Source organism: Mycteria americana, chromosome 9, assembly GCF_035582795.1.
Source record: "Mycteria americana isolate JAX WOST 10 ecotype Jacksonville Zoo and Gardens chromosome 9, USCA_MyAme_1.0, whole genome shotgun sequence".
Lineage (NCBI taxonomy): Eukaryota > Metazoa > Chordata > Aves > Ciconiiformes > Ciconiidae > Mycteria > Mycteria americana.
The window spans coordinates 29,080,499-29,092,711 of NC_134373.1; the positions used below are offsets into that span (position 1 = coordinate 29,080,499).

The 12,213-nt window shown below is 46.6% G+C and overlaps 1 protein-coding gene across 1 annotated transcript in view; it reads right to left on the minus strand.

Moving 5' to 3' along the window:
* CNTNAP5 (contactin associated protein family member 5) overlaps nt 1-8,901 on the minus strand; it is a 294,884-nt gene extending 285,983 nt beyond the window's left edge. Inside the window, exon 1 of the mRNA XM_075512059.1 lies at nt 8,565-8,901. Within this exon, the coding sequence (XP_075368174.1) occupies nt 8,565-8,640 (76 nt within the window). The 5' untranslated portion in view covers nt 8,641-8,901. The remainder of the gene's footprint in view (nt 1-8,564) is intronic.
* Between the last annotated feature and the right edge of the window lie 3,312 nt (nt 8,902-12,213).

A 12,213-nucleotide genomic window follows, 5' to 3' on the forward strand; every position in this document is an offset into this window, starting at 1 on the left:
ATGCATAATTTTATAGACACACCAGGTATTCTCCAGTAAAAAAAAAAAAAAAAGGCATTTCCCCTCCTGCTCAGTGATAGATTTGCATGGAGGAAAGGAAGAAAAAGGCCTTGTTAATGCTCAGTAGGTTGTTTTTATGACCTAGAAGGAGGACAGAGAGAAATGGCTCTTAGCATCTATATCAGAAGTGGGGGCAATTTAGGCCCAAACATAGAGACATCACCGAACTAATACAGGAGTGACTACAGCTATGTCACTGGTGACATAGATCACAAGGTATTTGCCTCTGTTCCCGGACTGCTGACGAGCTGTCATCAGTGAAGAACCATTGTCATCGAGGAACAATGCCTCACCATTTAGAGTAGAAGTAAATGGAACTTGCCAATTCTTATCCAGACAGTACAGCATTTATCAACTCCTTATTGCCCAGCTGGGAACAAAGAGAGGTTTCTACCCATTTGAAAATTATTATTATTATTATTTACTACTATATTGGCAACGCAGTGCACTGAATAGTTTTAGAAGAAAAATTTATGCTCCAGAATTCCTAAGGGCCAACACTCAATCCTTCTCAATACACACAATAAAACAGAGAATGACAATGCATTTATTTCCTTTCCAGTCCGATTCCTACTGTGCCACAATGGTTAGTATTGAATACCATTCTATTTCATGCATTGGAGCTCTATGCTAAACTTTAATTACCAGTGTCAAAAGGGAAGTGTTCCCCAGAATGATACCATAGTTATTCTTTGCAGTTTCCACTGCTATGGGTATTGCTGAATATGTTTTGAGTATTTCTGGGTACCGGGCTGAAAGGAGTACAGTGTGTCCCACTGCAAATCTATGCTTTTTTATCCCATAAAGATCACACAGATCCCAGGCAATTAACAGTTTGGAAAAGAGTGCATTAACACCAGCCACTAAAAATCTTTTATAGTCTAGAATGGCACTGAATGAGCAATTACAAAATTAGCTTTTCCTTGTTATTGCTCTTATGAATCCATCTAACAGTGATGCTCATTAAGAATACCCCTTAACCTCAAATTTGGAGTTGTGTTGTCCAGCAGGGAAACAGTGTTGGCATGTTATAAGCTAATCGCTGGTGTAATGTGTCTGATGTTGGCTATGACAGGAGGGAGTCAGAGACTCTTCCCAGCAAACCTCCAGCACCTACATCCAGCTCATCGATAAGCCAGCCTCTATGGTCAGGAATCTGGACTACCCTGGCCCAATACAAGCACACCAACACAATCCTGGAGCTGAAACAACCTCCAGATCTTGAATCACAAAGATGTTGATGACCATTACTTTAAATGTAGTTACTTAAGCAATCACCATTCATGGCAAAACAGAAATCATTGAGCTGCCGTTATCCAAAGCTAATTTTAATTAGACTCAAACTGAGGGAAAAATCTACTAGTTCACTTAAAAACCCATTTTCACCCTGGTTCACTAGAAACTTCCTCCCACCTGCAACACATCACCACATAGGCGTCTGATTCCAAGCCTGACTCCTCTCTCTGATTTGGCATGTGCATGGGAAAAGTTACGCTGATATGCTGCCACTGGTACAGAAGGAGACTGAGGCACTAGTGCCACTTTTGCCATGTGAATCTTTTCCTGACATTTCTTTCTAACACTAAAGCCTTCTTCTCAACCAGGACACAGACTCCAAATGCACATACAGTGTCTGAAAAAGAGTAGAACAAGCATCTCTATTCCAAAATTATTTCCACAGACAACTTCTGTCATGGAAGAAAGAAACCTTTCTATCACAGATGTCCACGAACTCATCACATCCTGTTGCCCTGTCTGTAGCACACTTCTGGTATTTGGGGTTATTCAATGCCTACGCAAGTTGAGACCTCTGGGGTTGCACTAGAGACTGAGAGGTTGAGCACTGGGGAGGTCTTTATTACGGTAGAGAAACACTGGATAAAATAAAAGCTACCATCACCTGGAAGACAACTTTCTCTCTCTGAGCGCTGTATCTTATTTTCAGTTGAAGTACTACAATTGTACATTTAAAAAAATCAACTCTGCAGGCCTTTAATTCACAGGTTACAAAATACAATAATAATTGAACCAACCAGTACTCTAATAGCCGTTCAGTATTGTAAATAGGTAGGTTCATACAGACTTCCACTGCTTTATTCAGAACCTGTGTTGATAATTTCTGAGCACAAACTTCTGTAGGAAATGGACCAAGTTATCTGAGTTCCAGCATATGTTTGTAAGAATGTAGAGAAAGAGCTAGTATCATGCAGAGGCAAAACACAGCCAGAAAAATGGGGCTTCCTCTCCTGGAATACAGATCAGGCAAGATCCTTCATGACATTTACAAATGGCTTCATGCTCTCTCTTTTACTAAGTTACTTCCCTTTATTTTTGGAGCAAATATCAGCTAAAATCTGAAATATTTGCTGCGTATCTATTTAGAAGGGTAGTTAGATCACCACACTATGAACTACCAATATTTTTTTAACTGCTTAACAGAGGGTATAATTAAAAATAAATAAATCAATGTTTTGGCATCTCTTTTTTTCCTCTAGATTCTATATTGCATTGTTTTCATCATTTAAAACATCATCAGTTGCACTGATCCAATGAACAGATGGCCTTATCAGCCCACAAGAATCTGCACAGGGCAATTAGAAAATTCAGAGACAAGATTAATACAAGGAAATTAATTATCAATTATATCAGTCCAGCACTGTGTACAAAAAATTTCTTGTTTTCCTCTGACTCTACAGAGACATGCTAATAGGTCTACTGATGCTTCCCACTTTACCAAGTGATGCATTCAAAGCCTCCAAGAATTGCCTGTAATTTTAAACCTTTATTACATCAGGATTACACTATTCTCTTCCCCTCTTTCTTGGTTTGCGTAGAGGGAGTTTAGTTAAGACTGGAAAAAAAACAGTCCATGTCTTTTAAAGACACTTTACTGACAGGAGAAAGAAAACGTTCATGCAGATCTACCTGCTCTTTTCTCTTTTGCACCCTTCCTTTCTGCGTAGGCCCAGAAGGCATGTGTCCAGCAAGAACCACTTCCTACAGACACGATGCAAATGTGGCCCTTGTATCAGTAAGACAGAAGCAGTCTGAAAAAGTGAATGCTACAGGACCAGAATATCTTTCCCCGAATTCTGGGGGTGGCAAAACCCAGCAGAGTCCCTTATTTAAAAAAAAAGCACGGCAGGTTACCTGGTGCCCTGTATAGACAGCTCACTCCCTTGACCACTTGGTAGGACTCCAGAGGCTGGCAGGCTAAGGGAAAGCAGATGCATATAGAGAGCCTCTGTCACGCGTGACGCTGGCAGATATACCTGCAGTTCTGTGTTTTTCCCATTCTCATCTCTCCCAGAGCAGGCGGGGGTAAGACAGTAATTCAAGTTTGCCAAGTGAGCTGAAACCTGTCACATCTATAGAAAATAGATTTGGGGGGCTAAAAATAAATAAATGCCATCCCACACTCCCACTGCCTTCGTATTCTTATTCATTTCAGCAGTATTCAGCTATCCGAACTCCACTTGCTTCAAATAGCAGCAGAGAAAGGGGAGGGAGGGGAAGAGGAAATGGGGAGTAAGCCATGGATTTAGAAATTCTCATATATAGCAGGGCAAATATGAATGTGATCTAACAACAGAGCACGGGACATGATCACACCATATGGGATCAACTCAATTGACCCCAAAGGACTTACTTTTGGATACTTAAATGTGTAATTAATGTGAAAATCTATCTCCAGGCTTGCTTATGATATGTTGCCTCAGTTTCCCATTGGTAAAAGAATGATTTAGTGATTAAAAAACATTCACCAGTCCTACACTCACTGGTGTGCCGGTAGAAGCCTGTACTTGCCATGTGCTGGGAGAGCTTCACAAGTGTGTTGTTCTACCCAGAATCATCATATTTTCCACTTGAAGTCTATACTTTGTACAAATGTACCAAGCACATTTGAAAACAATTTGTTCTTGCTGTTAATTTATATGAAAAATCCTGCCGCATTTGCATGACATTAAGAATGAAAAAAGAAAAAAAAATTGTCCAAGCAGACAATGTATTTGATACCGCAATGATAATAACCCTGGATAGATTCCTGTGGGCTGGCAATGCCATCTGCCTAGTGGATGCAGAATCCAAAGATCATTATAGTGCATGGAAAGACCATCTTTAAGACTGATTCAAAGCCAAGGAGTGCTAGTGGAGTCAAACTGATGGAATGCTAGATAATGACAGACATGCAAGACAGGCACTGATCAGCAGTGGGTCCCTTGGACTTTGCCGTGGCAGGAATCTCATTCACAGCCTTTCTCTCAGGAAATCTCATTATTCTGTACCATTTCTTCATTGTTGCATCTGAAGGCATGGAGACATTTGTATACGTTTTTCTCCCTGTATGGAACTAAAAGGAAGGAAAGCATGCCTGAATACTAGTCTCTTGTAAAGAATATTTAAGTACCAGAGCCAGAGGAAAAGCCGGAGAGGTGTGTCTGATCCATTTTACTCAGCCTGCAAGCAAATGAGCCGCAGACTGAGATCAGATGATCAATATTCTACCTATTTCAGCAGATCTCTTCAAAACTTAGCATTTCAGACCACATGGGTAGAAAGGTCACTGTTTAACAGACCTCTTGCCTTTACCACTGTTGACCTGACAGGTCTCATTCATGCTGTTACAAGTCCCAAATACACCTACTGCTCTTGATGGCCTCAAGTATCCAGAGTCAAATTTTCTCCTGTAAGTTTTCACTTACATTTGTCTGACTCCTGCAAAGTTACCATCAATTTAGATCACTGTAAAGGAAGACTAAAAATCACACTCAACACTTTTGTTGCCTAAAAAAAAGAAGGCTCCTTGTCCAAGAAAATGTATATTTTCTTCAAATCCAAAAAGCTCATTTTTTTCTATTTTAAAATAAATAGAAATACAGACATACACAACCTACCTTTTAACTGAATAGAGTTGTTAAAGACAGTCTCCTGTAAGGCCACATCTAAATCTACTGCAGAGTAGTGGACCATACATTGACCATCTATTTCAATAAGAAGTTCAATAGATCTGATTCTACCACACATTGAATTTCTGCAGCTTTGACTGACAGTCCTGACGGGGTTTAAGTGAAAGGTATGAAAGTCTCACGATCAGGTTGTAAGTGCTAGTGAACTGGGATAATAAATGCTAGTGATTCTGTGGGAGGAAGAGGAGGCTGTGTTCAGGAACGGAAACGTAATCATTTCTGAGAATAACTTTTGCGATGGGAGTTAGAAGGTGCCACCTCTCCAGGAGGTGTTTTAATCTGCTACATCTTTCTGGCTGTGTGAGAAAAGTCGGTCAAGAAAGATATAAGTAAGGGCGGGGGGGGGCATAATGTGTAAAAAAAAAAAAAAAACAATAGGAAAAATTTCTAAGATACACGACACCAAACTAGGTGGAGGACAGCTAACCAGGAACGCTCCTGAAATTCTTTGATTCTTTTCTGCAGCCACAGACTAGCCCTGAACTGCTACATCAAAGTGGTTGGGGAAAACATAAGTTCATTTGTCTTTTCATATTTTCATTATTTCCCCCTCCCTCCAACTTTAAAAAGGAAAAAGAAGAAAAACATTGCATTCAACAACTGGAAATCTAGACTTACAAAAGCTACTGATGTTTACAGATCGCAGAATATGCTGCTAACGGGCAACTAATTTGTTACAGAGCGGGCAAGGCTTTGTGTCTCCTTGTCTACCTGATGAATGAGAAGTTTCAGTTCCCCAAGATATCATATGCAGCCCATTTCCAATGTTCCATGTTACATACGTGGCTATTTATAGTAATTAGTATCCTGGGGAGAAATCGTATTGCCACTCTAGTTACCTAATGTAATAAATTATTGCAAAAAGCAAAGTGGGAGGAATTTCTTATTTTTTATTAGCATTTGGTAATTTTGATCTTTCTAATGATGTCTACTGACCCCTAGCCTGTAGCTGTGTTTCAAAGCAGTTTCTTTAGCAATTCTTTGTTTAATTAAAAACTGTTACCAAAGAGGAAATTGGAATCAAATATCTCAGTGGTGGGGAAGATTTTGACTTACTCAGGATTTTTACTTTACAGAAACTAAATAAATGAGAGGAAAATAATTTTTAAGCGTTTCCTAATTTAGAAGCAAGGAAAAAACCAAATTAGATTAATGCCATGTTAGATATTAGGAAGAAAACTAAATAAGTTGCATTCTTCCTCCCAGAAGCATACTCATTTTCCACTGTAAATACTGTCCCCAGTTCTGTTCTTGCTTGCAAAACCTGTCAGAAACAACCCCGTTGAAGCCATTGTAAATACACCGGTATAAGCATCTGAATGCGATTCCCTTGGCCAAACTGTTCAAACTGAGGAAGACACAGAAAAAATGCTTTCCATTTGCTCTTTGGCTTCCAAATAGAAGGACCTCAGCTCCTGACAGTGCCCTGTGCTGAAGGTTCCCCTTTGCAGAATCTGGTAACTTCTCCTTTTGGAAAGTTTACTGGGTACCTGGGAGCTCAGTAATCCTTAAAAGCAATGGTACTTTTATGTAGCTATTTAAATATACTTCAGGATACTACTTATAGGCACATAACATTCAATATTTTTGCCCAAAACTGAGGAAGAGAGCACAGCTTCCCTGAGCTCCAACATCCGGAGATGATTTATTTAAGAAGGTGATGAATTTTCATACTGGATGCAATTATTGAGGTCCGTGTGCACACACAGATATCTTCACATGCGAACCTAATGAGGTTTCTAGGGAACTTGTAGCTATTACAGATTCACAGGCTCCTTCACTCAGCTCCTGGGAAAGCACTTACAGCTGATTCCATGCTAATTCATTGCTCAATGAATAAGTAAAATCTGTACAGTATAATAAAGCCATTGATCATTATGCTTTAAAAAGATTGACTCCTAAATATTTAGGAAGCAGTGTGTATTCAACGGAAATGTTTATTGGCACTGGGAAATTAAACTGTCACCCGTGAAATAGTAAAACTCATTAATGCAGAGTTTCTTTTTAAGTGTTAGGAATTAACTTTATGACTGCATCAGTAATGGCAAGCCTCAGCCTTAAATCGCCTGCCATTTAGTATTCGTGAACATTATTAAAACATATTAACCGTAATTTAATTGACTGAAAATTAAAAAAAGGGGAAAAAAAAAGAAAAAAGAAAAAAGTTCACCGCCTTCAGCGCGGGAGCTCGTTTGGAAGCAATTAGCCAGCGGGAAGGAGGGGAAGGCAGCGCCGGCCGCGCACCTCGGCCCTGGGCGCTGCGGCTGCCGGGACGGGACGGGCCGGGCAGAGCAGGGGAGGGCAGGGCCCGGGCCGGGCAGAGGAGGGGAGGGCAGGGCCGGGGCCGGGCCGGGCAGAGCAGGGGAGGGCAGGGCCCGGGCCGGGCAGAGGAGGGGAGGGCAGGGCCCGGGCCGGGCAGAGGAGGGGAGGGCAGGGCAGAGGAGGGCAGGGCCGGGCCGGGCAGAGGAGGGGAGGGCAGGGCCGGGGCCGGGCCGGGCAGAGGAGGGCAGGGCAGGGCAGGGCCGGGCGGCCGGCGGGGCAACAGCGCCCTCTGGTGTCTGCCGCGCCCGGCGGGGCCCCCGCCCGCCCAGCTCCGCCCGACGGGCCGCGTCCGCGGGGGAGGCCGCGCACCGCGGGGCCCCGCTCCCGCTCCGTGCGGCATCGGCCGCCCCCTCTCCGCCCCGCGCTTTCGCGGGGGGGGGGCAGGTCACGGAGCACCTGCCCTGCCCCGGGCTCCGAAGGTCCCCGGCTGCACCGCGCTCGCCGAAGCGCCCGTGGAGCGGCCGCCGGTGCCCGCCCGCCGCGGCACTGCAAAGCCCGGAGGCGAGGGAGGCTGCTGCCTGCGGGGACGGACACCGCTGGCACCGCCCTTACGGCCGGCAGCAACGCGTGGGAAACTTACGAGGGGATCTCCCGAGGAAGAGGGAGCGAACAGCGATTTCCCAGCCGGGATGCTGCGGGGGGAGCGGGGACGGCGAGCACGCCCCGGGACCCAGCCGCGCCCGTGGGAACCGACGGCACCCGCCGGGCCGGGCCGGGGGAAGATCCCCGGTGCCACCGGCGCTGCTCCGCCGGGCTGGAGCGAGGCTGGGCCGGAAAATCCCGGCACCCCCGACTCATGCGGGAAGGACCGACCCCTTCCAGCCCGGCGGGCAGAGGCGCACGGCTCCGGCCCCGTCCCAGCCGGCGGCGGGCAGCTGAGGCGGGGCGAGCAGCAGCGACACAGGCCGCAAAAAAATGCGGCCAGCGGAAGGACAGAAAACGGCGAGGGAAAACCAGCGAGCGGCTCGTTGCAGGCTCTAGCGGCTCCCGTTCACGTCCACACCGGCAGGACGGTGGCGAGCAATCCCTCCATCTGGCCGCAACTTTGCATTTCTAAGCTCCGTTAGCACACCGGAGCCGGGCTAACTTTCTTAGAGGTCACGTTGCAATAACCCCCTTTTCAGGGAGTTTTTGCCCATCTTTTCCTCCGTCCCTCCCTTCCTCCCTCCGCCCCCGCCCCAACCCCAGGCAACTCCTTGAGCTCCCGCTACTCACAATTTGTTGCAGTTAACCCCAGGTGCCAAAAACTGAAGAGGAGCACGCTGAAGCCCCCGAGGGCTCGGGAATCCATGTTCAGCCCCGGAGGGGGAAGCCAGCCGCCCGCCTGTCTCCGCCGGTCCCGGTCTCCGAGCGCCTGTCAGCCTCTGTGCGCTCCCTCTTCCTCCGCGCATTTACTCCATCCAGCATCCAGGCACTCCGGGTGAAGGGGAGCCGGAGCCGGGGAGGCCGAGGGACCCTCCTCCGCGGCCCTTGGAGCAGCCGCTCCAAACGCCGGCGGCAGCGCCCGAGCCGAGCCCGCTCCCCCGGCTGCTGCCGCGGAAATTCACCTTGCGAGCTGCGGCGGGGAAGCAGCAGCCGGGCGCTGGGCACCTCCTTATAGGCGAGAGCCGCGCTGCACTCCACCTCCTCCCAGCCCCCTGGAAGTCACTCCTCCTCGCCTTCCAGGGAGGATCCTTATTGCAATGTTCACGCGTTGTTGATAAGCATCAGAGTCACGGAGTAAATCAGATGCCTGGAGGAAAAAAAAATTTAAAATCTTCCCTTTTTTTTTTTCTTCTTTCTTTTTTTTTTTTTCCTTTCCCCCTGCTTTGGGTACCGCTGTGGCTGGAACATTTTAAAGAGCCCCCAGCTCAGCTGTTTGTTTGCTTATAAATATATATGTTATATACACATACCTAAAATATACATGTATGTCCCGGCATATACACTGCCGACACAGCCCGACGAGCCCCAGCCCCGCTCTCGGGGCTCAGCCTCACCCCCAGGGAGCGGGGATGGAGCCTCGGCCGGGGCTGATGCTTGACCCGCTCTCCTGTCGCAGCTGCTCCGGAGCCTCCCTGCCTAGACCTCCTAAAAAGCGAGCGGGGGGTCCCAGCAGAGCCGCGGGGAGCTCTCTGTGATGCCCCCCCAAGAGGAAGGCGGCCCCCGGCGCTGCGGACCGGACCAGACCCGCACCCAAGCGCTGCAACCCCCTCCCGGCTGGCGAGGGTGATGCTTGAGGAAACCGGATTTCATGACTGATTGATTGATCGGTTACCCGACTGCTCAGCAGCTGAACAGGCCGGGGTTCTCTTCCAGAGGCGGGGTACAGGAAAGCGGAGTTTCAAAAGCATCTGCCCTTCCCCTGGCTGTCTGCGCGCAGCAGCCGGCGGCTGCTCTGAGCCGGCACCCTGCGCCCTGCCCGGCCGCCTCCCTGCGCGCCCGCACACACGGCAGGTAACCGTCCTTCCAGGACCTCCAGCTCAACCGCTGCTGAGATCTAACCTTGCTGCTCTGCTGCGGCGTCACCCCGCATCAGGAGAGTGCTGCATCAAAGCCAGGCCAAAATTGCATTAGTGATTCCGCTGTAATCTGCAAGGAGAGTGTGTTTGGACCGTTGAAGTCTTTGTGGGGGGAAAGTCGCTGTATTCCTCAGCCATAGTCCCTCACAATGGCAAGGAATAATCAGAAGAAATAGACTGTTCGCCAAAGCTGTCCTGACTTGCCAATGGAGAGCGGAGGTTTAAATTGCTGGCACGCTGTAAGCCTCACATTAAAAAGTAAGGAGGGTGGAGGAAAGGCATCGTGCTTAGCTGTTAGGTGCTATATCAAAGAGAGGTGTCGGGGGACATCTGAGCTTTAAAGGAGCAGTCAGCCTGGAAAGCAAAAGTCCACATTTAAAAAATGACCTAATTATTTCACCTTCTGTTGTTACAAGTGACACAAGTGACACAAGGTTAAACAGGAAGGATAGCTGCCTAGTGCTGAGGCTTTCAGTCAGAGTCTGTAAAGGATTTAGTCAGACAAAACCAAGACTTAGGAGGAACTTAAAAGCCTAATGAGCTCTCCAAGTCTTTCATTTTTGGCCTTAAATACATCTGCACACACCAAGGTTTCATCTTTGCTCATGCAAAGACCTGACCCAGTTGCTCTGTGCTTCACTTACGTCTGAGCCCAGTGAGATTTCCGAAACTAGGGGTGGGAGTCAGTCCAAGGCTAATGCATCTACGTGAGGTGTCTGCTGTCCCTTCCAAAGGCCCTGAAGGAGGTGTCAACTAATCACCCAGGAGATGTTTGTTTAAGGGCACGGACACCATCTTCTCTGAGCCGGCTCATTTTGGAAGGAAGCAAGCTCTGCTCGTTTCCCTCAGTGGATGGGGAGAGAGAGGGTCTCACCTTCATGTTTTCTGATCCCAGCCAGAAACATCTCATCTTCTCCATAAATTGTACGGATCATATATAAGACTCTGGCCCAGAAACTAAGAACCATATTGCTTTGCTGCATTAGGCCAGGAGGCTGGAATATTGAGAAAATTATGTTATTAAATTGACTTTTTCAGGTGAGTAATCAAGCTTTAGAAATGCTAGCAGTGCTTCCAGAGCTATCACTTGGGTAAAGCTGAGCAGTTGAATGTATCAGAAAGCTTAAAGCCAGAGTGGATTTGCTGGAGACACAGGAGTCTTTGACACAGTTACAACTTTGCAACTATGTATTCTGAAATTAGCAGAGGAATTCAGAAGAAGGAGATTAAATATGGGGGGGGGGGTGTCAATGGTATGCTTTTTAACTGACTCACTGAACTAATTAGTGGCTTGTTTATAGGAAAGCAGATGTGGAAATGAGCTATGGAGAGTAATTAAAAGCTATCAATAAATATGAGCCCAATCTTGCAATGCATCCCAGTGGTCACCAATATGGATCTGACTGCAGGATCTCGACCCTGATTACACCATCAGTTTTCAAGTCACACTTATGAGGTGCTGGTTTCCCAGAGGCACACCTCTTCCATAAGCTCCTTTGTATCATAAATGCCAGGTAGGTGCCTTAAGATTTGTGAATATTTGGGTTCAGGACCACTACAACTGAGAAGTTATGACCAGAGTGGAGGGCTATGCAGCTGTGCTTTGCAGGAAATTATGTAAATAATGTCATGTTTAAGGGCTTTTTGCCAGCAAGATTTTTATTAGAGTAAATTTATTAATCACTATTAAAGCTGTTCAGACAAAAAGTGTAGCTCATCCTCAGCCGCAGATCTGGGTACCCTAGATTTGGGGAAAACTCAGTTGTTGATTCAGTCTCAGTGTATCTGGACTTTGTTCAAAATGACTGCAATGGTTGCCACTGAAGGCATTGCAAGCCTTGGCAATGAGTGAAGGCTTGTTACACATATAGTGAATACTCCTTTCTAACTCAGTGATAACCCCTTTCTAACTCTCCCCTTCACTGTGGCACATGTTTTCTCCTCCTCGATGAAAGCAAAGCTGACCTTAACAGTGAAGACCCTGAGAACTTTCCTTTCAATTCCTGCCTCTTCTTTGGCACATTTCATTTATAGCCTTTTGCCAGTCACTTGATGTTCACTCCCTGTTTGTTAAACAAGGGGAACACACACTACCTCATCTCATACAGATGGCAGGAGGAGAAATATCCTCATGTCTGGCACATGTTCAGAGTCTGCAGTCATGGTGATCGTATGAGCATCTTTATAATTTCAGAGGCAATGTAGATCATGATTAGGTCATCTGGGACTGTATAGAAAGGGCTACATTAGTTCTGGGTGAGAAAGCCTAACATGGGCATCCAATTATCCTCCTCCCCAACGGCAGCTGAATGCCCATATTAATGCTGCTCAGGACACAAGCAGTGTATGACCTGCATGATGGG